Source organism: Rhinoderma darwinii, chromosome 13 (genome assembly GCF_050947455.1).
Source record: "Rhinoderma darwinii isolate aRhiDar2 chromosome 13, aRhiDar2.hap1, whole genome shotgun sequence".
NCBI classification, from domain to species: Eukaryota; Metazoa; Chordata; class Amphibia; order Anura; family Rhinodermatidae; genus Rhinoderma; species Rhinoderma darwinii.
The window spans coordinates 27,137,652-27,160,932 of NC_134699.1; the positions used below are offsets into that span (position 1 = coordinate 27,137,652).

A 23,281-nucleotide genomic window follows, 5' to 3' on the forward strand; every position below is an offset into this window, starting at 1 on the left:
ACACAAACTATTATCCACAGAATATATATATCTTTATTAGAAAAAACACATTACATAGCGGTCACATTATCCATAAAAGTGGATCCGCTCATAGCTCTGGTCTGTATACCTCCTTACTATTGGACTAGGTTTCTGTTTATGCCTTATATTTTTGGATGATCCTCCATCCATATTCGTCTTGCGATATGGTTACCAGTCCTCCTTTTTGCACTTTATTATTTTGAGGTTTTGACCCGACTTATGTGGGGATCCACTTTTTTATGGATAATGTGACCGCTCTGTATTGTTTTAATTGTATGTTTTTTCTAATAAAGATATATATATTTTGTGGATAGTAGTTTGTGTGTGATTCATTGTATAGGTATTGATAGTTCTAGCCACACAGTTTAAAGTAATTTTGCGATGTGCATATATTGGCCCATTTGCCTTAGTAGGTGTTATGTTCCTCTTTTCTACGTCAACTGCTTCATCTCCAACATGCTAAATCCCTAGCTGAGAACCTGGCCTTTCTACAGGTGTTTAGTAGAGCAAAAAATAAAATAAAATAAAAAAACTTATAACAAGCAGTACACAAGTATGTGATATATAAAATCATAACCTACCATATATACATCCATAGTATAGAAGACCTTTTGCCCATCTAAGTGTGTGCAGCATGGTTATTTCTGACATGGAGAGGTTAAATTGACCTTGACACAATGCAAGTCCTTACAAAGGAAGGGCAAAGGCGAACATTATAAGGCTGCTACGATCCAATTATATCTATCTAGCGTACCAATATGAACACCATAACAGCTAAATAAAAAAAGTGCCATAAAGTCAGAAGAAAAACATACATACCCTAGCCTGGGGCTGGCAGACTACTTAATAGGCAAGATCAGAGACTAAGCATGTTTTTATGAACTGTCAGAGACTATCTGTCCAAAACAACCTGTCAGGTCAGAAGGCTGTGAGACCTTCATAAGCTGGAAGGAACCTCCGTTTTCTACAACTGTACGCCTGGGGCAAAAACTAAAAGGAAAAATAATAAGTATAGATAAGAAAAGTATCCATGGAGGTTGTGTCTTCTCAGAAAATGAATTACTACCCAGTTGTGACATATATTGTCCCCGTAACAAGATGGAAGGCTATGTGCTCCAATAAAAATTATATTACCAAAGCAGGAGAGTGAAGTTTGTTAAATGTAGTACATGGGGTTTGTCATCTGGCACTAGAACGATATGTTAGATATGATTTTACAAAGGACTACATGTAAAACTAGAGTTTCCCATTGCAGGTATTGATTAGGGTACCCTTTAGACGCCCTAATATAGGAGGTATAGAGGAATGCCAGATGCCACAATTGTATCTGGAGCTGCTGATGGAGAGCCACATGCAAAGGGGTTGAGAACAACAAGTGGCTCCTAATCCATTGATTGGGGGACACTGCCCTGATAAATAATTATTTGAATGATTAATTTGCTAGACAGAGGCTTAAAGTGAAACGTCAGACACATTTTCAAAACGGATCGGTGATAAATTGTTATGGTGGGAAAACCTCTTTAATATACCAGAGACATTAATGCTTTAAAGAGAACCTATCACCTGCCCAAACACGTGCAGCATGTAATAGCCAGGGCTGCACAAACCCTGGGGGCACTTTACCATTTTTACCTATCCTCCTCCGTTATCTAGATATCGGTGCCGTTATATTTGGAACCCGATATTTAAATAACCCCCTGAACTGTCAATGGGGCGTGTAATTGGCAAAGGGGCATGTAATATCGCTGCGACACTGTCCAATCAGCTATGGACAGTGTCACAGCATGAGCTGGAGAGAGGAAAGCATGTGCGCGCGCGCGCAGCAGTGCGCACATGCTCTCACTCTTCAGCTCTCGGCAGACAAAAACGACAAGACTGTGTGATCTCTCCCGAGGACTTAAATTGAACTGGTGCCATTTAGATCAATCTGCACACATATTTGACTGTTAATAGGGAATATTTGGTTAGTAAACTAAACAAATATGTGGAAGAAGCATCCTCATATTTTACATTTATTAATTAAGGGCCTGTTCACATTAGCGTTGGCCTTCCTTTTAGCCTTCCGTTCATCCGTTCCATTAGAGGAACAAATGAACGGAAAGACAAACAAACTGAAAGTATCGCTTCCGTTTGCAATACCATTGATTTCAATGGTATTTTTTTGTTTCAGTTTGCCTCCATTCTGCTAGGTTTCCATTTTTTTTCTCCCTCAGGACATAACTAATTATGTTGGGGTCAAGAAATAAATAACTGCATAATAAAGAAGCTCTGCTATTCAAGAGTCTGGGAAAGCTGGGTAAGAAGCCCTGTATGAGCAGAAATTGAGGCGGTGTAGCGTCGGGTTTACTCACCCCCCGGTGGCCGCAGCCATGGATCCGCGAGCGCTGGCTCACATCTCCTTCCCAGGAGACGCCGGCACTCACTTCCGTTCCGGTCCGCTGTGTCCCATAGGGTGCGCGCGCGCGCACGCTCGTGCCCAGCCTTAAAGGGCAAGCGCGCGCACATGGGAATCAACATCATCAATTAGCCCATGATTTCCCTGGACTATAAGAAGGGCCCTGCCCCTTTGCTCATTGCCTGAGCAAGGTTAGTATTCGCATGTCAGTCTTGCAAACGGTTCCTTAGTGTTATCCTGGTCCCGTAGTTTCCCGTGCCCTGCTACCTGTATCCCATGCTGTGTCCTTGTTCCTGAGAATGTTAGTGTTAGAGTCGTGTCCTACTGCCTGCACCTGCTGTCTTCTGCCACGTCCAGTGTCATCTGCCACATCTAACGCAACCTGCTACACCCACCTCCATCCGTGCTAAAGACTCGCCCACTGTCTGGACTATTCAGGTACCATAGTGCGGGACTTTGTATTGCTTGGGTACGCTGTTGTTTGGCCAGCTGCCTCCCCGCTACCGCGGTCTAGTGGGTCCACATACCCACAGACCGTGACAGTACGCTCAGGCCATGGACCCCGCTGGTCAACCTGAAACCTTGACGATACAAGCCATGCTGGCAGAGAAGCAAGACCTTCAGTCACGGCAAGACCAACTCCTCCTGTCGGTGAACGCCATTGCACATCGGCTGGTTGCTCAAGCCACAGTCGTCACCACACCTATTCCTGCTGTTCCTCCAGCTACACCTCCTGTCTCTACCAGTGCCGATCCCCTATGCTTCCTGCCGCTACCTTCTTGCTATGACTGAGACACGAGGTCCTGCAGGGGATTTCTAAAGCCGTGCCAGATTCACTTCAGACTACATGCCAGGGCCTTCTCCACTGACGACGCTAGATTCGCCTTCATAATCTCTCTCTTTACTGGCAAAGCCCTGGCATGGGCGAATACTCTGTGGGAACATCAGGGACCAGAGACTCGTGCCTTGCAGTGCTTTTTACGGACTTTCCGTTCGATATTTGAGGAACCTGGGAGAGTTTCTTCTGCTGCTGCATCCTTGCTGACACTACACCAGGGAGACCTCACTGTGGGGAAGTATGCCATTCAGTTTCGTACCCTGGCTGCTGAACTAACTTGGAACGAGGCCTTGGTGGCCACATTCTGGCAGGGACTGTCTTCTTGGATTAAAGACGAGCTGGCCGCTCGAAATCTGCCACCTATCCTGGATGATCTGATCCTACTAGCCACCCGTGTTCACATGAGGATCCGGGAGCGCTCCCAAGAGGTTCTCCGGGAGAAAGGACTTCCTAGGCTGGATTCTACTTTACAGCAATCCCTACTGTCCTCTACAGTCGTCATACCAGAGGGGCCTATGCAGATGGACCGGGCCAAATTGTCCACCCAGGAGAGAACGCAGATGCACTTCAGGACTGTCTGTATTTCAGCCTCAGAGGCCATGTTGTGCTTTTGTGTCCCCAGAGGCCAGAGAGACCCCAGTGCCTAGGACTGGTTGGAGAGACAACCCTAGGTGGAACGGTACCAAATAAAAGATTCAATTCTAAGCTGATCATTCCGGTGACCATAGTGTCCAGCGAGAAGACGTACCGGGTATCTGTCTATCTGGACTGTATCGGAAGACCAAGTATTGGAGCCCTTCATTCAGAACGGATTTAGTTTCTTGTCTTGCCCAAAACTGTCAATCCTGTTCTGCTGGGTCTGCCTCAGCTTCGACTACATGCCCCAGTCCTAGACTGGAATTCCAGAGAGGTTCTCCAATGGGGCTCCAAATGTCTCAATCACTGTCTGTTGCAGATCCATCCTGTCCAGCCTCCTCTGCCTCAGTCATTGGCAGGATTACCACCTCATTTCGCTCAGTTTGCGGATGTCTTCAGCAAGAGGGAGGCGGAGACACTGCCCCCACATCGGACTTATGACTGCACCATTGAACTGGTTCCAAATGCCTCTCTTCCCCGTGGACGGGTATATCCGCTCTCCTTGCCAGAGACTCAATCCATGTCAGCCTATATCAAGGAGAATTTGGAGAGGGGTTTTATACGAAAGTTTTCCCCCCTGGTCAGGTTCTCCTTCGTTAAAAAGAAAGACGTATCTCTTCGACCCTGCATTGACTACTGTGGTCTTAACCAGATCACGGTCAAGTACCCGTTGCTACTAATATCCAAACTGTTTGACCGTATACGAGGAGCCAGGATTTTTTCAAAATTAGACTTGCATGGGGCTTATAATTTGATCCGAATCCGTCAAGGTGACGAGTGGAAGACTGAGTTCAACACCCGAGACGGGCGCTACGAATACCTGACTATGCCCTTCAGACTGTACAACGCTCCTGCAGTCTTCCAGGAATTCATCAATGAAACCTTCCGAGATCTCCTCTATGTCTGTGCTGTAGTCTATCTCAATGATATTTCGATTTTCTCCCCAGATCCGACGACTCATCGGAGGCATGTCCGTCAGGTTCTACTGCGATTAAGGGAGAATATTCTATATGCCAAGCTGGAGAAGTGAGTCTTTGAAAAGAACTCTCTGCCCTTCCTGGGCTACATAATCTCGGATCAAGGTCTCAAGATGGATCCTGAGCTTGTAAAGTCTGTTCTGGAATGGCCACGTCCTCTGGGCCTGAGGTCCACACAGCATTTTTTGGGATTCGCCAATTTCTACCAGCAGTTTATTCCAAATTTCCCATCACTGACTGCTCCCATCTCTACCCTTACCAAGAAGGGTGTGAATGCCAAGGTGTGGACTCCAGAAGCAGAATCCGCATTTATTAGCCTCAAGAAAGCCTTCACTTCAGCCTCGATCCTCCGTCATCCTGACGTGTCTCGGTAGTTCTCATTGGAGGTTGATGCTTCTTCTGTTGGTGCAGGTGAAATTCTGTTCCAGAGGAGTTCCAAAGGAAAGGGAGTAGTATGTGGCTATTACTCGAGACCTTTTTCTTCTGCAGAGCGCAACTACTCTATTGGGGCTCGGGAGCTACTGGCCATCAAATTGGCTCTGGAGGGCGCAGCTCACCGCACCTTGATCTACACTGACCACAAGTACCTCACCTATCTCCAGTCGGCTTAACGACTAAACCCCCGTCAAGCCAGGTGGTCACTGTTCTTTACCGGTTTCCAAATTGTGCTCCACTACCGTCCCGCTGACAAGAACGTGAGGGCCGATGCCCTGTCCAGGTCATTTGAGACAGAGGACACGGTGGAGTCCCTTCAAAGTATCATAGACCTGACCTGCATTGTCACTGCCAATCCTTTGCAGGTTAGAGACATCCCTCCGGGGAGGACATTTGTTCGGTTGGCAGACAGGAGAAGAATTCTCCGCTGGGGACACCGCTCTAAACTGGCTGGGCCCGCTGGTGTTCGTAATTTCTGGTGGCCCATGCTACCCAAAGATGTTGTGGACTTTGTCTCTTCTTGCACGGTGTGTGCTTCTAACACGATTACTCACTCCAAGCCCGCCCGTCTGCTCCAACCGCTGCCTGTACCCAATGCCCCCTGGCAGCACATTTCGATGAACTTTGTCACAGACCTTCCTCCCTCAGCAGGATGCAACATTGTCTGGGTGGTGGTGGACCGGTTCTCGAAGTTGGCACATTTAATCCCGCTGACCGGCCTACCTTCTGCTCCCCGACCGGCGAGTCTCTTCATTCAGCACATCTTCCGCTTGCATGCCTTGCCCCATCATAGTGTCTGACCCCCCTGTTCAATTTACCTCAAAATTCTGGAGAGCCCTCTGTAAAATCCTGGGTGTGAGAATGGTCTTTTCCTCAGCCTATCACCACCAGTCCAAAGGGGAAGTCGAGAGGATTAACCAGATAATGGAAAATTATCTCCGCCACTTCATCTCCATGCAGCATGATAACTGGGTACAGCTTCTTCCATGGGCCGAGTTCTCATATAACAACCACACAAGTGAGTCCACCTCTTCCACACCATTCTACATTGTATACAGTCAACATCCTAGAGTCCCTCTTCCTGTGCCGGCTACATCTCAGGTACCTGCTGCTGACTGCATTTGGAGAAATCTGGCAACAGACCCGTTCCTCTATTTTGTTGACAGTCGATCGCATGCAGCGAAAAGCGGATATAAAAAGAAGAGCCGCCTCAGTATATTCCAGGTACCAAAGTCTGGCTGTCCTCACATTATATTAGTTTAAAGGTGCCTTCATACAAGTTTCCTCCCAGGTTCCTCGCACCTTTTGAGATACTACAACAGATAAACCCTGTCTCCTATAAACTTCGGCTGCCTCCTACCCTCAGAATCCCCAACTCCTTTCATGTGTCCCTCCTGAAACCAGTGGTCCTGAACAGCTACAGTAAGACTCCCATTGCCATAGTTGCTCCCAGAGGTACATCTGATGTGTTTGAGGTGAGGGAGATCCTGGACTGCAAATGGGTAGGAGGAAGGACTTTCTATTTGGTGGACTGTAGAGGGTTTGGTCCTGGGAGCCGGAAGAGAACCTCAGTGCAACTGCTCTCATTAAGAGTTCCTTTCTCGCACTGGCCAAAGAGGGGGCATACTGTAGCGTCCATGGCCACGGACCGTCGGGTTTACCAACACCCTTCGGCGGCTGCAGCCATGGATTAGTAAGCGCTGGCTCGCATCTTCTACCCAGAAGACGCCAGCACTCACTTCCGCTCCGGACCACTATTCCCCGTAGGGTGTGTGCGCACGCTCGTGCCCGGCCTTAAAGAGCCAGTGCACGCACATGGGAATCATCATCAATTAGCCCATGATTCCCCTGGACTATAAGGGCCTTGCCCCTTTGCTCATTGCCTGAGCATTGTTAGTATTCCCAGGTCAGTCTTGCAAATGGTTCCTTAGTGTTCTCCTGTTCCTGTTGTTTCCCGTGCCCTGCTACCTGTATCCTATGCTGTGTCCTTGTTCCTGAGCCGGTTGGTGTTGGAGTCGTGTCCTACTGCACCTGCTGTCATCCGCCACGTCCAGTGTCATCCGCCACGTCCAGTGTCATCCGCCACGTCCAGTGTCATCCGCCACGTCCAGTGTCATCCGCCACGTCCAGTGTCATCCGCCACGTCTGGTGCAACCTGAGGCACCCATCTCCATCTGTGCTAAAGCCTCGGCCACTGTCTGGACTATTCAGGTACCCTAGTGCGGAACTTTGTATTGCTTTGGTACTCTGTTTGGCCAGCTGCCTCCCCTCTACGGTGGTGCGGCCTAGTGGGTCCAATTTTACATTCTAATTTTCCAGAAACAGATATACTAAAGAAATAGCAAAAATGAACTATTTTAACACAAGGGAAAGAAGAAAACCTGGACCGCACATTTACTTGCTATACTTGATCTATTGCGGCTCTGCAAAATGTAAAAGAAATGTACGAACATGAGGTTCTTAGTCAACATTTTGATCAAATTGTATGAGCCCACTTGCCACTTCACGGCAACCTCTTTTAAGTGGGTCCCTACTCTATCAAGTGCAGTGATGCATGGCAACCAGTGCCACTGCAACACAGTGTCTCTCCTGGGCTGCTCCTTCTGCAGGTAGACTGTATATATGCACAATTTGATGTTAACAAAGAGCTTCATGTTCACGTTTTTATACATTTTTGTCTAGCAGCTATAGATTCAAGTATATATTGTGGATGTGTGGTCCACGTCTTGTTCTACAGTACCAATATAAAATATTTAAAGACTTAAAATAGAACTCAGTGGCTTATATTTTCAGGAATACTTTAGGGAAAAATGCTCTTTTGAAGAACCATTCTAAGATTTTTTCATTTTTTTCCCGACCCAGTCTTGGCATTGTCCTCTATCCTGTGGCATACACATCTAGTTCCAGCTTCCACAACATCCTGCAGACCTCTTATTGTCTTCTTTGATGACAACACTGCAGACAGTCAGTGGAATGAAGGAAGTAAGGGGCATGTGTATCTGTAGGAGAGGTCCTTGGAAGATAAAAGGACTTACTTCAGTGGGCCGGAAGGACGCTCCTTACACACAAATCGCTCTAGTTATGATTTAGAGTTGCAGAAAAACACAAAAAGAAAATGGGAAAAATTCAGAACAGTACTTGACAAAGCTATTGACTGACAAAGGTATCATCAAGATAGACTATGCAGAATAATGTAGTAATCTGAAGTATAATATGAGACTAGTAAGGGTAAATTCACACGTAGCATAAACACTGCAGATTTTCCGCAATGCATTTTGTTGCGGAAAATCAGAAGCATAATACAGTAGCTGCAAAGTGGATCCGATTTAAACAAATCTCATCCAAACGCTGAGTAAACGATGAGCGGAAAAGACGCTCAGAAACTGGCCTGTGGTGCAGGTTTTTAATCTGCAGCATGCCAATTGTATTTGCATAATCGCTGCTTTCTTGTTGCAGGTTTTCCCCATTGAATTCAATGAGGTAAAACCCGCAACAAAATAGCAGATGTTATGAAAAGCTTCAATTCCGCCACAAAAATCGCAATTCAGAAAAAAAACGAAAAATCTTATACTTACCCAGAATTCTGGGCTTCTTCATCCAGGTCGGCCTCCTCGGATGACATTTCATTCTATGTGACCACTGGAGCCAATCGCAGGCTGCAGCGGACACATGGGATGAAACATCATCCCAGGAGGCTGGCCTGCAGAGGGACGTGTCAACGCTACATAAGTATGAAACTTTTTATTTATGTTTTCCGCAGCGGTCATTTAGTCCGAAAAACGGAACAATTTGTTGCGGTTTTTCGGTCGGAATTTCCTGCGGTCGCCAGGGCGGACACACGGTGCACTTTTACGCAGTGTGAACATAGCTTAAATTTAAAAAATTAAATATCAGCAACACTTATACCATATACACTACCGTTCAAAAGTTTAGGGTCACTTAGAAATTTACTTATTTTTGAAAGAAAAGCAGTTTTTTTCAATGAAGAGAACATTAAATTAATCAGAAATACACTCTATACATTGTTAATGTGCTAAATGACTATTCTAGCTGCAAACGTCTGTTTTTTAATGCAATATCTACATAGGTGTATAGAGGCACATTTCCAGCAACCATCAGTCCAGTGTTCTAATGGTACATTGTGTTTGCTAACTGTGTTAGAAGGCTAATGGATGATTAGAAAACACTTGAAAACCCTTGTGCAATTATGTTAGCACCGCTGTAAACAGTTTTGCTGTTTAGAGGAGCTATAAAACTGACCTTCCTTTGAGCTAGTTGAGAATCTGGAGCATTACATTTGTGGGTTCGATTAAACTCTCCAAATGGCTAGAAAAAGAGAGCTTTCATGTGAAACTCGACAGTCTATTCTTGTTCAAGGAAATGAAGGCTATTCCATGCGAGAAATTGCCAAGAAACTAAAGATTTCCTACAACGGTGTGTACTACTCCCTTCAGAAGACAGCACAAACCGGCTCTAACCAGAGTAGAAAGAGAAGCGGGAGGCCCCGCTACACAACTGAGCAACAAGACAAGTACATTAGAGTCTCTAGTTTGAGAAATAGATGCCTCACAGGTCCTCAACTGGCACCTTCATTAAATAGTACCCGCAAAACGCCAGTGTCAACGTCTACAGTGAAGAAGCGACTCCGGGATGCTGGCCTTCAGGGCAGAGTGGCAAAGAAAAAGCCATATCTGAGACTGGCTAATAAAAGGAAAAGATTAATATGGGCAAAAGCACACAGACATTGGACAGAGGAAGATTGGAAAAAAGTGTTATGGACAGACGAATCGAAGTTTGAGGTGTTTGGATCACACAGAAGAACATTTGTGAGACGCAGAACAACTGAAAATATGCTGGAAGAGTGCCTGACGCCATCTGTCAAGAATGGTGGAGGAAATGTGATGGTCTGGGGTTGCTTTGGTGCTGGTAAAGTGGGAGATTTGTACAAGGTAAAAGGGATTTTGAATAAGGAAGGCTATCACTCCATTTTGCAATGCAATGCATGACATACCCTGTGGACAGCGCTTGATTGGAGCCAATTTCATCCTACAACAGGACAATGACCCAAAGCACACCTCCAAATTATGCATGAACTATTTAGGGAAGAAGCAGGCAGCTGGTATTCTATCTGTAATGGAGTGGCCAGCGCGGTCACCAGATCTCAACCCCATAGAGCTGTTGTTGGAGCAGCTTGACCGTATGGTATGCAAGAAGTGCCCATCAAGCCAATCCAACTTGTGGGAGGGCCTTCTGGAAGCGTGGGGTGAAATTTCTCCCGATTACCTCAGCAAATTAACAGCTAGAATGCCAAAGGTCTGCAATGCTGTAATTGCTGCAAATGGAGCATTCTTTGACGAAAGCAAAGTTTGAAGGAGAAAATTATTATTTCAAATAAAAATCATTATTTCTAACCTTGTCAATGTCTTGACTATATTTTCTAGTCATTTTGCAACTCATGTGATAAATATAAGTGTGAGTTTTCATGGAAAACACAAAATTGTCTGGGTGACCCCAAACTTTTGAACGGCAGTGTACCTCTTCAGTCACTCGTATAGGATAATGAAGAACAAAAAATAACTCTATATGTGTCTTCGGAAGGGTCCATATTTTTTCCTCCATTCTAGTGCATGTAAAACAATGGACCCACCCTTTAATGTAAGAACCACCCCTCCTGGAAAATATGCCGAAGACCAGGAGAAAACGAACTCCTTCCAGATTTTTACAGGACTAATTGTTTCGTAAGGTTAATTTAAAAAAAAGAAAAAAAGTTTTGCAGACTGACATGTGCGTTTGCTTTTTGTAGATATTTTTTTTTCTTTTGCCCCTCATTTTTTTCTAGCTTTATTGGCCCTTTATAAATTGAACTTCTAATAAAAATTGAATGCAAGTATCAAAGCATAAGCTTATAGATATATGATATAAAAGGAGAATGAATGAGGGATGGCGAGAGCATATAGAAAAACTGCTTGTCTGATGGCTGCACATTAGGTCGGGAAGCTTGGGCTGCTCATTCTTGGAAAAAATTTAATCTCCTTGATTAAACTGCTCAGTTACAAGTATGTTTCTGCAGTTGACCATGATAATGCTAAATGCCACTGGCGACGAGACAAAGCAGTAATAAACCTGCTGCGGGTAGACAAGATATACAGTTTGAAGGAAGAGCGAGCCTGGGTGTTTGAAGCATTGCATCAATCCATGCATTGAAGTCCACCCTGCACCCAAGTGTTCTGTCATTACAGTGACATATGCAGAGATAAACCTACTTATCTGCTGCCTTAATCACATACACATCCTCCCCTTCAAACACATACTGAACCAGGCACGTGTCATCTGTACATATAAGCAGCCGACACCCAGCACACATCTGGAACCATTTATATACGGTAGAGACCGTGACCTGCAACTGGGAGCACTTACAAAGCTGGGGGGGGGGGTGCATGGGATGTGGTGGGTACTTCCTTTAAGTTTAACGTATTCGCTGCCATAGGAGCTCCTTTTGGATGTGGTCAATGCTGGAGATAATTATTGTCCTCTTAAGGCAGCAAGAAAACCTTTGATTACTACCAACACCTTTTTTTAAACCCCTTTTCGCTTTGGCCACATTTGAACTTCCTGACAGAGCCTCATTTTTCAAATCGGACATATTTCACTTTATGTGGTAATAACTTCGGAATGCTTTTACCCATCCAAGCAATTCTGAGATTGTTTTCTCGTGACACATTGGACTTTGTTACTGGCAAAATTTGCTCGATACATTCAGTATTTAATTGTGAAAAACAACAAAATTTAGCTTAAAATTGCAAAAACTAGCATTTTTCTCAATTTAAATGTATCTGCTTGTAAGGCAGAAAGTTATACCACACAAAATTGTTCCTAATTAACATCCCCCATATGTCTACTTTAGTTTGGCATCGTTTTTTGAACATCCTTTTATTTTTCTAGGACGTTACAAGGCTTTGAGCTTTAGCAGCAATTTCTCACATATTCAAGAAAATTTCAAAAGGCTATTCTTACAGGGACCAGTTCAGTTGTGAAGTGGCTTTGAGGGCCTTGTATATTAGAAACCTCCAAAAAGTCACCCCATTTTAAAAACGTCACCCCTCAAAATATTCAAAACAGCATTTAGGAAATTCCTTAACCCTTTAGACGTTTCACAGGAATAAAAGCAAAGTAGAGGTGAAATTTACAAATGTCATATTTTTTTGCAGAAATTTATTTTTAATCCATTATTTTTGTAACAGAAAGTTTTACCATAGAAATGCAACTCAATATTTATTGCCCAGGTTCTGCAGTTTTAGGAAATATCCCACATGTGGCCCTAGCGTGCTATTGGACTGAAGCACCGGCCTCAGAAGCAAAGGAGCACCTAGTGAATTTTGAGGCCTTATTTTTATTAGAATATATTTTAGGCACCATGTCAGGTTTGAAGGGCTCTTGCAGTGCCAAAACAGTGGAAATCCCCCAAAAGTGACCCCATTTGGGAAATGACACACCTCAAGGAAATTATCTAGGGGTACAGTGAGCATTTTGACCACAGGTTTTTTACAGAAATTATTGGAAGTAGGTCGTGAAAATTTAAATCTACATTTTTTTCAAAGAAAATGTAGGTTTAGCGATTTTTTTTCCCATTTCCACAAGGACTAAAGGAGAAGAAGCACTTCCGAGTAAAAAAATACCCCACATAAACGGCTGTTTGGACAGACGGCAGGGCTTAGAAGGGAAATAGCGCCATTTGGCTTTTGGAGTTCAAATTTAGCAGGAATGGTTTGCGGAGGCCATGTCACATTTACAAATCACCTGAGAGGACAAAACAATGAAAACCCCCAAAAAGTGACTCCATTTAGGAAACTACACCCCTTGAGGAATTCATCTAGGGGTGTAATGAGCAATTTGACCCCACAGGTGTTTCATAGAATTTATTAGAATTGGGCAGTGAAAATAAAAACAATCCCTTTTTCTTCAATAAGACGTAGCTTTAGCGCAAAATTTTTCATTTTCTCAACAAATAAAGAAAAAAAGAACCCAACATTTGTAAAGCAATTTCTCCCGAGTACGGCAATGGTCAAACTGAGGTTTGGGCACACAGTAGGGCTCAGAAGGGAAGGAACGCCATTTGGCTTTTGGAGGGCAGATGTTGCTGGATTGGTTTCTGGGCGCCTGTGGGACCAAAACAGTGGAAACCCCCCAAAAGTTACCACATTTTGGAAACTACACCCTTAATGCATTCATCTAGGGGTGTAGTGAGCATGTTAACCCTGCAGGTGTTTTGCAGAAATTAGTGTGCACTCGAAGTTGCAGAGTGAAAATGGGATTTTTTCCATAGAGATCCCAATATGTGGTGCCCGGCTTGTGCCACCATAACAAGACAGCTCCCTAATTATTATGCAGTGTTTCCCGGTTTTAGAAACACCCTACATGTGGCCCTGATCTTTTGCCTGGACATTTGACAGGGCTCAGGAGTGAAAGAGTACCATGTAAAATTGATGCCTAATTTGGTGATTTACAAAGTATTGGTTCACAATTGCAGAGGCTGTGATGTGAAATAATAAAAAGAAAGTGACCCCATTTTGGAAACTACACCTTCAAGGCATTTCTTAAGGGGTGAAGTGAGCATTTTCACCGCACAGGTCTTTTCCCTAAATGATTGCACTGCGGATGGTGCAAATTAAAAATTAATATTTTTCCCTAGATGTGCCATTTCAGTGGCAAATATGTCATGCCCAGCTTGTGGTGTCCCGTCCCCCCCAAAAAAAATGGTTAAAAGGGTTCTCCCGGGTATGGCGGTGCCATATATGTGGAAGTAAATTGGTGTTTCGGCACGTTGTAGGGTACAGAGCGGAGGGAGCACCATTTGGCTTTTGGAGCGTGGATTTTGCTTGGTAGTAGTTTTGTTTGAGTATTGCTGGTGTTTCCGTTTATAATGTGGTGGTACATGTAAGCTGGGCAGAGTACATCAGGGGCATAGTCAGGTGGTATAATAACTGAGCTAAAAAAACAATAAAATAATCCATAGATGTGTGTTACGCTGTGGAGCAATCCTTTCTGCACAGGCCGGTGTCGCACTAATAAATGGCGTCCTTTCTTATCCCCCTTTTGGTCCACACTCCGCACCTTTGCAGTTTGGGGAATTTTGCTAGGAAGTGTTGTCCTGGTATAATACGGGCGCCCTCGCTTCCAGCAGATATGTTTGGGCCCTCCCCTTCCTGGTTCCCTAATTTTAGGGCCTTGATAAATCGCCTCTTGAAACAGAAGAAATGTTCCCCTCGGGTCGCCATAGCTGCATATTTTTTATTTCCTGACTTATTGGAGCCTTAACTAGTTTTATTTTTTCATAGACGTAGTGGTATGAGGGCTGTTTTTTGCGGGACGAGCTGTAGTGATTATTGGTACCATTTTGGGGTACATGCGACTTTTTGATCACTTTTTATCCTATTTTTTGGGAGGCCAGGTAACCAAAAAAAAAACGCAATTCTGGCATTGTTTTTTAGTGGTTTTTTATACAGCGTTCACCAAGCGTTATAAATGACATGTTAACTTTATTCTGCGGGTCAGTACGATTCCGGCGATACCTAATTTATAGCACTTTTTTATGTTTTACAAAGTTTTGCACAATAAAATTACTTTTGTAAAAAGAATGTATTTTATCGGCTGCCAAGTTGTGAAAACCATAACTTTTTAGTCGACGGAGCTGCGTGACGGCTTGTTTTTTGCGAGACGAGCTATAGCTTTTATAGGTACCATTTTTGGATACATGCGACTTTTTGATCACTTTTTATTCCAATATTTGTAGGGCAAAGTGACCAAAAAAACTGGTAAAGAAATTCTGGTATAGTTTTTTTAAGGTTTTTTACGCTGTTCACCGCGTGCAGTAAATATAATATTTTTATACCTCAGGTCGTTACGGTTGCGGCGATACCAAATACGTATGCTTTATTATTTTTTTTCAATAACAAAGGACTTGATAAAGGAACAGGGCGATTGTGTTTTATTTTATTACTTGAAACTTTTATTATGTTTTCAAACTTATTTTTTTCACTTATTTTACACTTTTTTTCAAGTTCCACTAGGGGACTTGAAGGTCCAACTGTCTGATTTTTTTTCCTAATACATTGCACTACCTAAGTAGTGCAATGTATTAGATCTGTCAGTTATTCACTGACAGCAAGTCGATTAGGCTTCGCCTCCCGACGGGGCCTTATCGGCTTCCGAAATGGCAGAGCATGAGGCCATTGTGTCTCCTGTTGCCATAGCAGCAGTTGGCAGCCCTGATTGCAAGTCAGTGCTGGCGATCGCCAAGCAACTGCTAAGATGCAGCGATCGCTGCATCGAAGGGGTTAATGGCAGGGATCGGAGCTAGCTCCGGTTCCTGCCGTTACAGGTGGATGTCAGCTGTAACATACAGCTGACTTCCACCGCTGATGACACCGACTCAGCTCCTGAACCGGCGCCATCTTGCGGCGGCTACGGAAGCCGTTCAGGCTCCGCCACCGGGCGGGTCCTGAACGGCTTCCGTGCTAGGAAGACTGGGAGGCCAGTATTAGGCCTCCGGTTGCCATTGCAGTTACCGGAACCCCAGCAATTTCATTGCTGGGGTTCCGATGAGCTGCAAACACCTTAAATACAGCGATCGCGTTTGAACGCTGCTTTTAAGGCGTTAATGGCGGGGATCGAAGCTAATTTCGGTCCCCGCCATTACAGTCGGATGTCAACTGTAATACACCACTGACATCCTGCGATGATGGCACCGGCTCAGCTTCTGAGCCGGTGTCATGCATTTGGCGTATGGATATGGCAAAATGCGGGAAGCACTAGCTTTCCATGGCGTACCCATACGGCAAATGTCGGGAAGGGGTTAAAGGAGTTGTCCACTTTTAATTAGTTTTATTAATTTATTTATAGAATAGGAAATCATAGATTTCTAATATACATGTATTTAAAATTCAGATCACATACCTTTCTTATAACAGTGCAGATGGCTTTGTCTGAAAGGCAAAAAAAAATCATATAGCCTACAGATTAGTCCATAGAAATGCATCCATAGGTTAACTGAATGGACTAAAGGTGGTGGCAGTCATGTGACCCACACCTTGTGACCCCTGGCATTCAGGTAACACTGTCCAGGTAGATAATAGATGAATAATAGGTTATTGAGGAGCAGAAATTCTAAACTATTTCTACATAAAGCAGCATCTCATCATCATGTCTGTCAGTGTCTGTGAGGAGCAGCTCTTACATTCTTCTCGCTGTGTCCTCTGTGTTATTTTCTTTTTAGATTTAACTTTATTAACAACTTGCCAACATCCCAGGAGACAGGCAGCCATTTTAAAAATCATCTAGAGACAGTGAATACATGCAGAGATGTAGCTGTTCATCAATATTCCACCATTAGTCATATTCACTTAGCCCATGGATGTGTCACCCATGTGGCCCCAACACATGTATGTCATGTAACCCTGATACTAACTGAATGCTAGGGGTCACATGATGTGTGTAGAGGAGGAGGTCACATGACTGACGCCATGTCTTGTCATATTCAGTTAGCCCGTGGATGCATTACACAGGACTAATCTGTGGACTATACCATTCTACTGTTACAGGGGCCTCATGCATGAGAAGAAATGTATGTGCAGAATTTTTAATACATGTATATTATATAACTGTATGATTTCCTATTCCACAAATAAAAAAATAAATAAGCAAAAAAAAAAGAAGAATTCTCACTACACCCCTAGATTAATACCTTGTCCTGTAAATGACGTATTTGTGAAAACAAAAACAAAAATTATGAATGATGAATAGATGAATACTTTAGGGGTGTAGTTTTCAAAATGGGGTTACTTTTGGGGTTGTTACATCGTTCTACCAGCTCAAATCCTTTGTAAAGAAGGAGTGGGGCCTCTAAGTCACTCCAGCTAAAATTATGTCCTGAAAACCATAGAGGGGTTCCTGTCATTTTGGGCCCCACCATGCGGCCAGGCAATAGAATACGTCCTATGTGGGGGTATTTTTGAAAACCGTAGAAGCAGCGCAATAAATGTTGGGGTGCATTTTCTCAGTTTCATGTACTGTGTACGAAAAAAATGTCCTATAAATGACACATTTGTGAAAAAAAAAAATCGAAATTATTTTTTTTACACTGTCTTTGAATTAAATTCAGCAAAGAACTGTGGGATGAAAATTCTCACTACACCCCTAGATAAAGAACTTAAGGGGTCTAGTTTTCTAAATGGGGCACTTTATGGGAAGTTTCTATCATTATTCCACAATTTTTTTAGCGTTATAAATTTTGCGCCATTCACCTTGTGCGATAAACAGCATGTTACCTTTATTGTGCATGCTGTCTGTTCAGTAAGCCTGCTGTTTGGGCAAACTAGAAATGCTATGCTTGAGAAAGACTCCTACGGGGTCGAAACGTAGCCTTTGTATCATTAGGATGTGTGAATAAACACTTACAAATTTTGCCATAATGGATGCTGTCTTTTAATATTTTGCTTATCTACAGGATAGGTCATCAGTATATGATCGGTGGTGGTCAGACACCAGGAACACGCACTGATCATCTGCTCCGGCTGCCTCTGGGCACCAGATGTTCATGCCGGAAGCAGAAGACTCCGGTCACGAAATAGCGGCTGAGCTGCAGTACTGCTCCTATTCAAGTGAATAGGAGCAGAGCTGCAATTCTGCAGTGCGGCCACTATGCAATGTACAGAGCTTTCTGCTTCCGGCTCCGAATACTGCATACCCTGCATAACATCCGGCGCCTGGAGACCGTTAGAGCAGCTGATCGATGCGGGGTCCGGGTGTCGGACCCCCACCTATTATATACCGATGACCTATCCTGTGGGTGGGTCATCAGTTGTCCATGCCTTGACAATCCCTTTAACATCTAAATCAATTGGATGTCTAAAGAACGAATTATGCTCCATTTTTTTCTGCTCATTCCATCACTACTTTGTACGTTAAGTATTATATTCTCAGGGTTTATTATCGTTTCATGCTATTACATGACATTGACACTGAATATAAGAGAAACACTTTGTATCATTGTGTTAAAGATCCCCTTTTCCTACAGGTAAATTTATTAATGCAAATGTTTTATAAATTCCACAATAGGAATGCTTGAAGAACAGCAATAGATATAGGGACTTGGGCTAAAGGTATGGACTGTCCCACCAAAACATGAACACTTGGAAAGTATGCTATGAATGTGTCATTAACTCCCATAGTGTGAGCAAATCTGATACAGTATATACATCTATATCCATCCATCACCCATTCATATAACTAGGGGTACACAAAAAAAAACATCATTTTTAATATTGTTCTTGTGCTGGGGATAAAGATCTATGAGGACTACAGCCCAGCTCCCATTGAAATACACTAAATGTCATTAGTTCCCATCTGCATTGGAAATTAAACATAATAGCGAGAAAATTCAGATAAAATCGCTGCAAAAAATTAGCACTCACAGAATGGGTGAGGGGGCTCATATTTCCAGAAAAATACATATTCTACTCATATATTGTACATTGATTTATTTCCTTATAGTGTGATAATTGTCCTAGAAATAGAATCCCTAATAACAAAAGGACATTGCAGCCTTTCAGGCAGGGGATATTAGTGTGAGATTTCATGATGTTCGCTAATTAATTCAAATCATCTTCTACGGACGCTTCCGTGGATTTGTAAAAGCCCGACGTATTTAAGTTTACTGTACTGACAGCACAAGGTGAACGTTAATTATGTGCAAGTCCCTTAAAGCACAACCCCCTGTGAGCACTTGAGCTTTAAAATTGTTCTTTGATGCAAAAAAAAAAAAAAACCATGTCATTACCAGACGCTCTATGCTAGAGGGCCATCTAGCGGTATGAAGCTGGTACAACTGCTTTAACAAGTACTGAATATTATTTTAGATTCTAAGATTCTGGTTAAAGCAATATCTATATTATCGCTAAAAACAAGGGGTAGAAAATGTACCTCTCAACCAATTAGTGATATGCTGATATGGTCCGGATACTGTGGCTTTCCCGCTACGGGAGTAGTTTCACCACAGCTGGAGAGCCATAGGTTGCAGACACTGCTTTACAACCACATCTGCAAAGTAATACATTTTAATAGGAGTCATCACAGCCCTTTAGGTCACTTTTCTTTTTCATACATACGTATTACGGCTTCAAGTCAGAGTCATAGGTCAATGTTGTAAAATGAAAGTGAATGCCTTCCCAGCACTAAATAGGACAGGATATGATCCCATTTATGATGCTACATAGAACGCTCACATAAAAAAAAGAGTCAGGGAAGTGTAAAGTTTCAAATATACAATCTACTACTGCTTTTAAGTATTAAAACAAATACATGAAAGTGTGAGCACAGCCATAATGAGGGCTTGTATTTGCATTTGCATTTCCTTTGTAGATGCCAGTGCATGAGGAGCACAGGGAAAGCATGTTCTTGTTGTCGTGATCTCCATTGATTCTTGTTACAACCCTTGTAAACAGATCGTAAAGCACACCTATTTTCTTTGTATACATAAAGCTGGCCACAAACAGCCAGATGTCCCATAGTCACACTCGATAATCAGTGCTATCGGCCCATATGTCGCCCAATCATCTACCCTATGAGCAGAACTATTGCGTCATGAATGTCCAACATTGTGCAACAATTTGGCATATTTAATTATAGATCAGATGTTTGCACCACTCTATATATAAAAAAAGTTTATAAAAAGGGATGTGGCTTAGCAGAAAAGCGGCATTACTTTTAATGTGCTAAAGAGTTGGCACCAAATTCTGTCGCAAAATAAGCCAAATCAAAGGTGGTATGAGCAGGAGAAAAGTGTTGAGCATGCACCATAAATTTGATACGTTTGGTGCAACTTCTGACTGCCTCGTCTAAGTTTACACTGTCTAAAACTTACACAACATTAGTAAATCTGCCACAATGTGCCCATAGTTGAAAATGTGTTTAAAGATGAGAAACGTAGTACAGTATAATATGCAGAACAACATGGACATGTTGAAGAAGCTGTAGCACACCTTATATCTCTGATCTTCAGACAGATTTCTCACTCCCTTCAAGGCAACAAACACCTCATAGTGTGGGTCAGAGCCCCCAGAGAATGGACCTTCAATAAAAAGAAACAGTTGTTGTATTATACCTGGATAAATTTCACAGCACTAACTCCATTATCATTCACTATAAGGTACTTCAACGCACTGCACATTTTACATGTTGCATATGTGGGCACAGAGATTGGTACTTGTTGGCAGATGCCACAAGTTTTTTCAAGATCTGCAAACAATCTTGCGTTAACAGGGATTGGCAGACATTCTCATGATGTCTGATGTTAGGAGAAGAAATTAATCAGTAACAAGTTGGATTTTCTCAAAGATGAGTGGTGCCAGTGATGTCTGAGAGGTGCTATTCCTGCTTCCCGTCCGTCCGCCATCCATCGAGCGGAGGTGAATGTAAGAGAACCATCCATCATAATATTTATAATTGTTGAATGTATATATTCATAATAAATCTAATAGACTGCATTGTCACTAAAGTAACAAATGGCTGCCATAAAAAAATAAAACGTATATGCTGTATTTAGTTATGTCATTTTACAGTAACCCTAAATTACCGTTCTACAGATGATCAAATATTCTAGATTATTGGATAGTCATAGAAAAGAAGGTAGAGAACCTCAATATGCTGCTATTACATTTAATCAGAACAGTCTCCTATTGGTTCTCTTAGCTCAGTCTTATGGCCTTGTAAAATTCAAGATCATGCAGTTCTGTGTTAGAAACGAGTACCAGATGAAAAATAGATCTTCATCAAGATGCCAGATTAAAGGAGTCTCCCTGTATATAAAGTCCACAAACATCCATCTGGTAGTGCTAGTACTAGTAAGGACCACATGTGGACCCATAGATCACAGATCAGTGAAAAAAAAACAACGTTGCATGTTATCAGAGTTCAGAGCATTTTCTGGTCTACAGATACATTGGGATAAATCAAATATGACCGTTAGCCCTCCAAAGGGAGAACAGCGAAGTTAAATGTTTCATGCAGACTATCAAATTACCCAGACCCTACATTACACCACTCATAAATTCTGGCTCGCAGTACAATACTGGATTATGCTTCCCCTCACTATGTATCTAAACTGAACCCCCATATATGATCGGTCTTTAAATTTATATATGGTGGAGTTATTAAAGGTTTTTTTTGCGATTTTACTGTGATCACCTATCCATGAGTATAGGCCATTCAATGGAGATCACGATTAGCAGAAGGAGCATTGGTAAGAACCTATGATGTCCATATGCTCTAATAGGGCATGGTTTGAGGTAAAAGGTTACTTTTGTTTGTTACTTTTGTTTGTAGTTGTCTAAATTAATCAAAAAGGGAAATGAATTGTTGTCATATGGAGAAGACATAGAAGCACTAGATAGCATTTTGTTAAATGACATTTCTCAATAATAACAAAGTGTTTTCAATGCTAAAATGTCACAATTAAAATGTCTGGATTAATGGTATTATATCGGATTAAATAGCTTTGAAGTGTGGAATACATTTATACATTGTGTTTTTCTGTTGATCGTGCATTATGTTTATGTGATGAGAGATCTTTTTCCATTGCCCTACCCAAAACACCGCTCTCCAAGCAGCAGTAGTTGAGAAGAGTGGCCCCAGACCACAGATCCACAGTGCAGCGGAGGGTCTTATAAAAGCTACATTCTGAAATATGCTCTCCACGAACATTCAGAGTTTGGCTTTTCCTACAGAAAAACAAACATCAAATAATTATTTTTTTATTGTATTTAATAACAAACATTTAAATAAGGCATTTCTTATTGGTAGAAAAGACTCACGTGATGTCACCTTCTGCCTACTCAGACACAATTAAAAGGTAACTAAACTTTTAAAAAACTTTTCACATGTCAGTGACATACCAGAAGTTTTTATCAGTGTGGGTCCAAGCACCGAGACGCCCACCGATCGCTAAAACAAAGCAGTAGAAGCGCTTGGGTGAGCTACGTTTCTGATCGGCATTCCACGGAGCCGTGTACGGGCTCAATACAAAGTCTATGAGCCGTAATAAAGAATGAATAAAAGTCAACTAGTAAGGAGTACCAAGAGGGATTACGTGTCCTCATTTGTACACCCAAAGATCAGGGGACCAATTAGTGGGTGCATGTGTATCTCCTCCTTAGGAAAGGCATCCTATATGATGCTCTAAAATAAAGAGCTCTGTCAGATGCTTTAGAAATGTATCAAATGTTACTACAATTGACACAGTATATACATCAAGCTGCTGATAATACTTCATATAGGGTAAATTCCTATGTGCCAGTGTCACATTTGGAAGTATTTCCACCCAAAATTTAAAATTTGCCATATACTAGTAAATCATATATTAAAGTGATAGTTAAGTTTGTTAATTATGTTTTTTACAGAGATATTTTTTACAGATATTTACAGAGCATTTGTAAACTGCCTGAAGAAGGAGCCTCTGCGCTCTGAAAGCTTGCATATAGAACTTTTATGGTTAGCCAAAAGTATTTAACATTACAGAGATATTGGCATTATTCTGTTTTGTTGTACCAGCCATTTTTGTGCAGCCATAGTGATTGTCACTTTTTAATTAGCCTCCAAAAGGGCTATTCCCATCTGTTGAAGTGATGGTTTATCGCTAGGATGATCACTGGGGGTCCGGACTCCTGTGACTTCCATTCATTCTGAAAAGGAAGATGCCGTAGGGCTGATTCAGAGCGGAGTCCCCTTCACTGTTTTTCCCTGGACAGCGGTGCCTTGGCTACCCAATGTGCAGGTAACTGCAGCACGGCCATATTCAAGTTAATGAAGCTAGCTGCTGTTCCCTGCACTAGGGATATGCCATCATTTTATGATAGGAATAGCCCTTTAATAACAAAAGTGACAATATACGTAGAAGCGGATTCAAAGGTGACAAACAATAGGACTACA

The 23,281-nt window shown here is 42.6% G+C and overlaps 1 protein-coding gene across 6 annotated transcripts in view; it reads right to left on the bottom strand.

Moving 5' to 3' along the window:
* The window catches only part of GHDC (GH3 domain containing), a 101,913-nt gene that overhangs the window by 65,182 nt on the left and 13,450 nt on the right, over positions 1–23,281 (bottom strand). For 5 of the 6 annotated variants that reach the window (XR_012851631.1, XR_012851632.1, XR_012851633.1 and 2 more), the window contains exons 7-8: positions 21,941–22,074; positions 20,338–20,426 (exon numbers count right to left, since the gene is read on the bottom strand). Coding sequence is in view for 2 of the 6 variants with exons in the window: in XM_075845975.1 (XP_075702090.1) it covers positions 20,338–20,426; positions 21,941–22,074 (223 nt within the window). In the remaining 4 variants the exon portion in view is untranslated. The remainder of the gene's footprint in view (positions 1–20,337; positions 20,427–21,940; positions 22,075–23,281) is intronic. The other variant, XM_075845977.1, reaches the window with a different exon arrangement.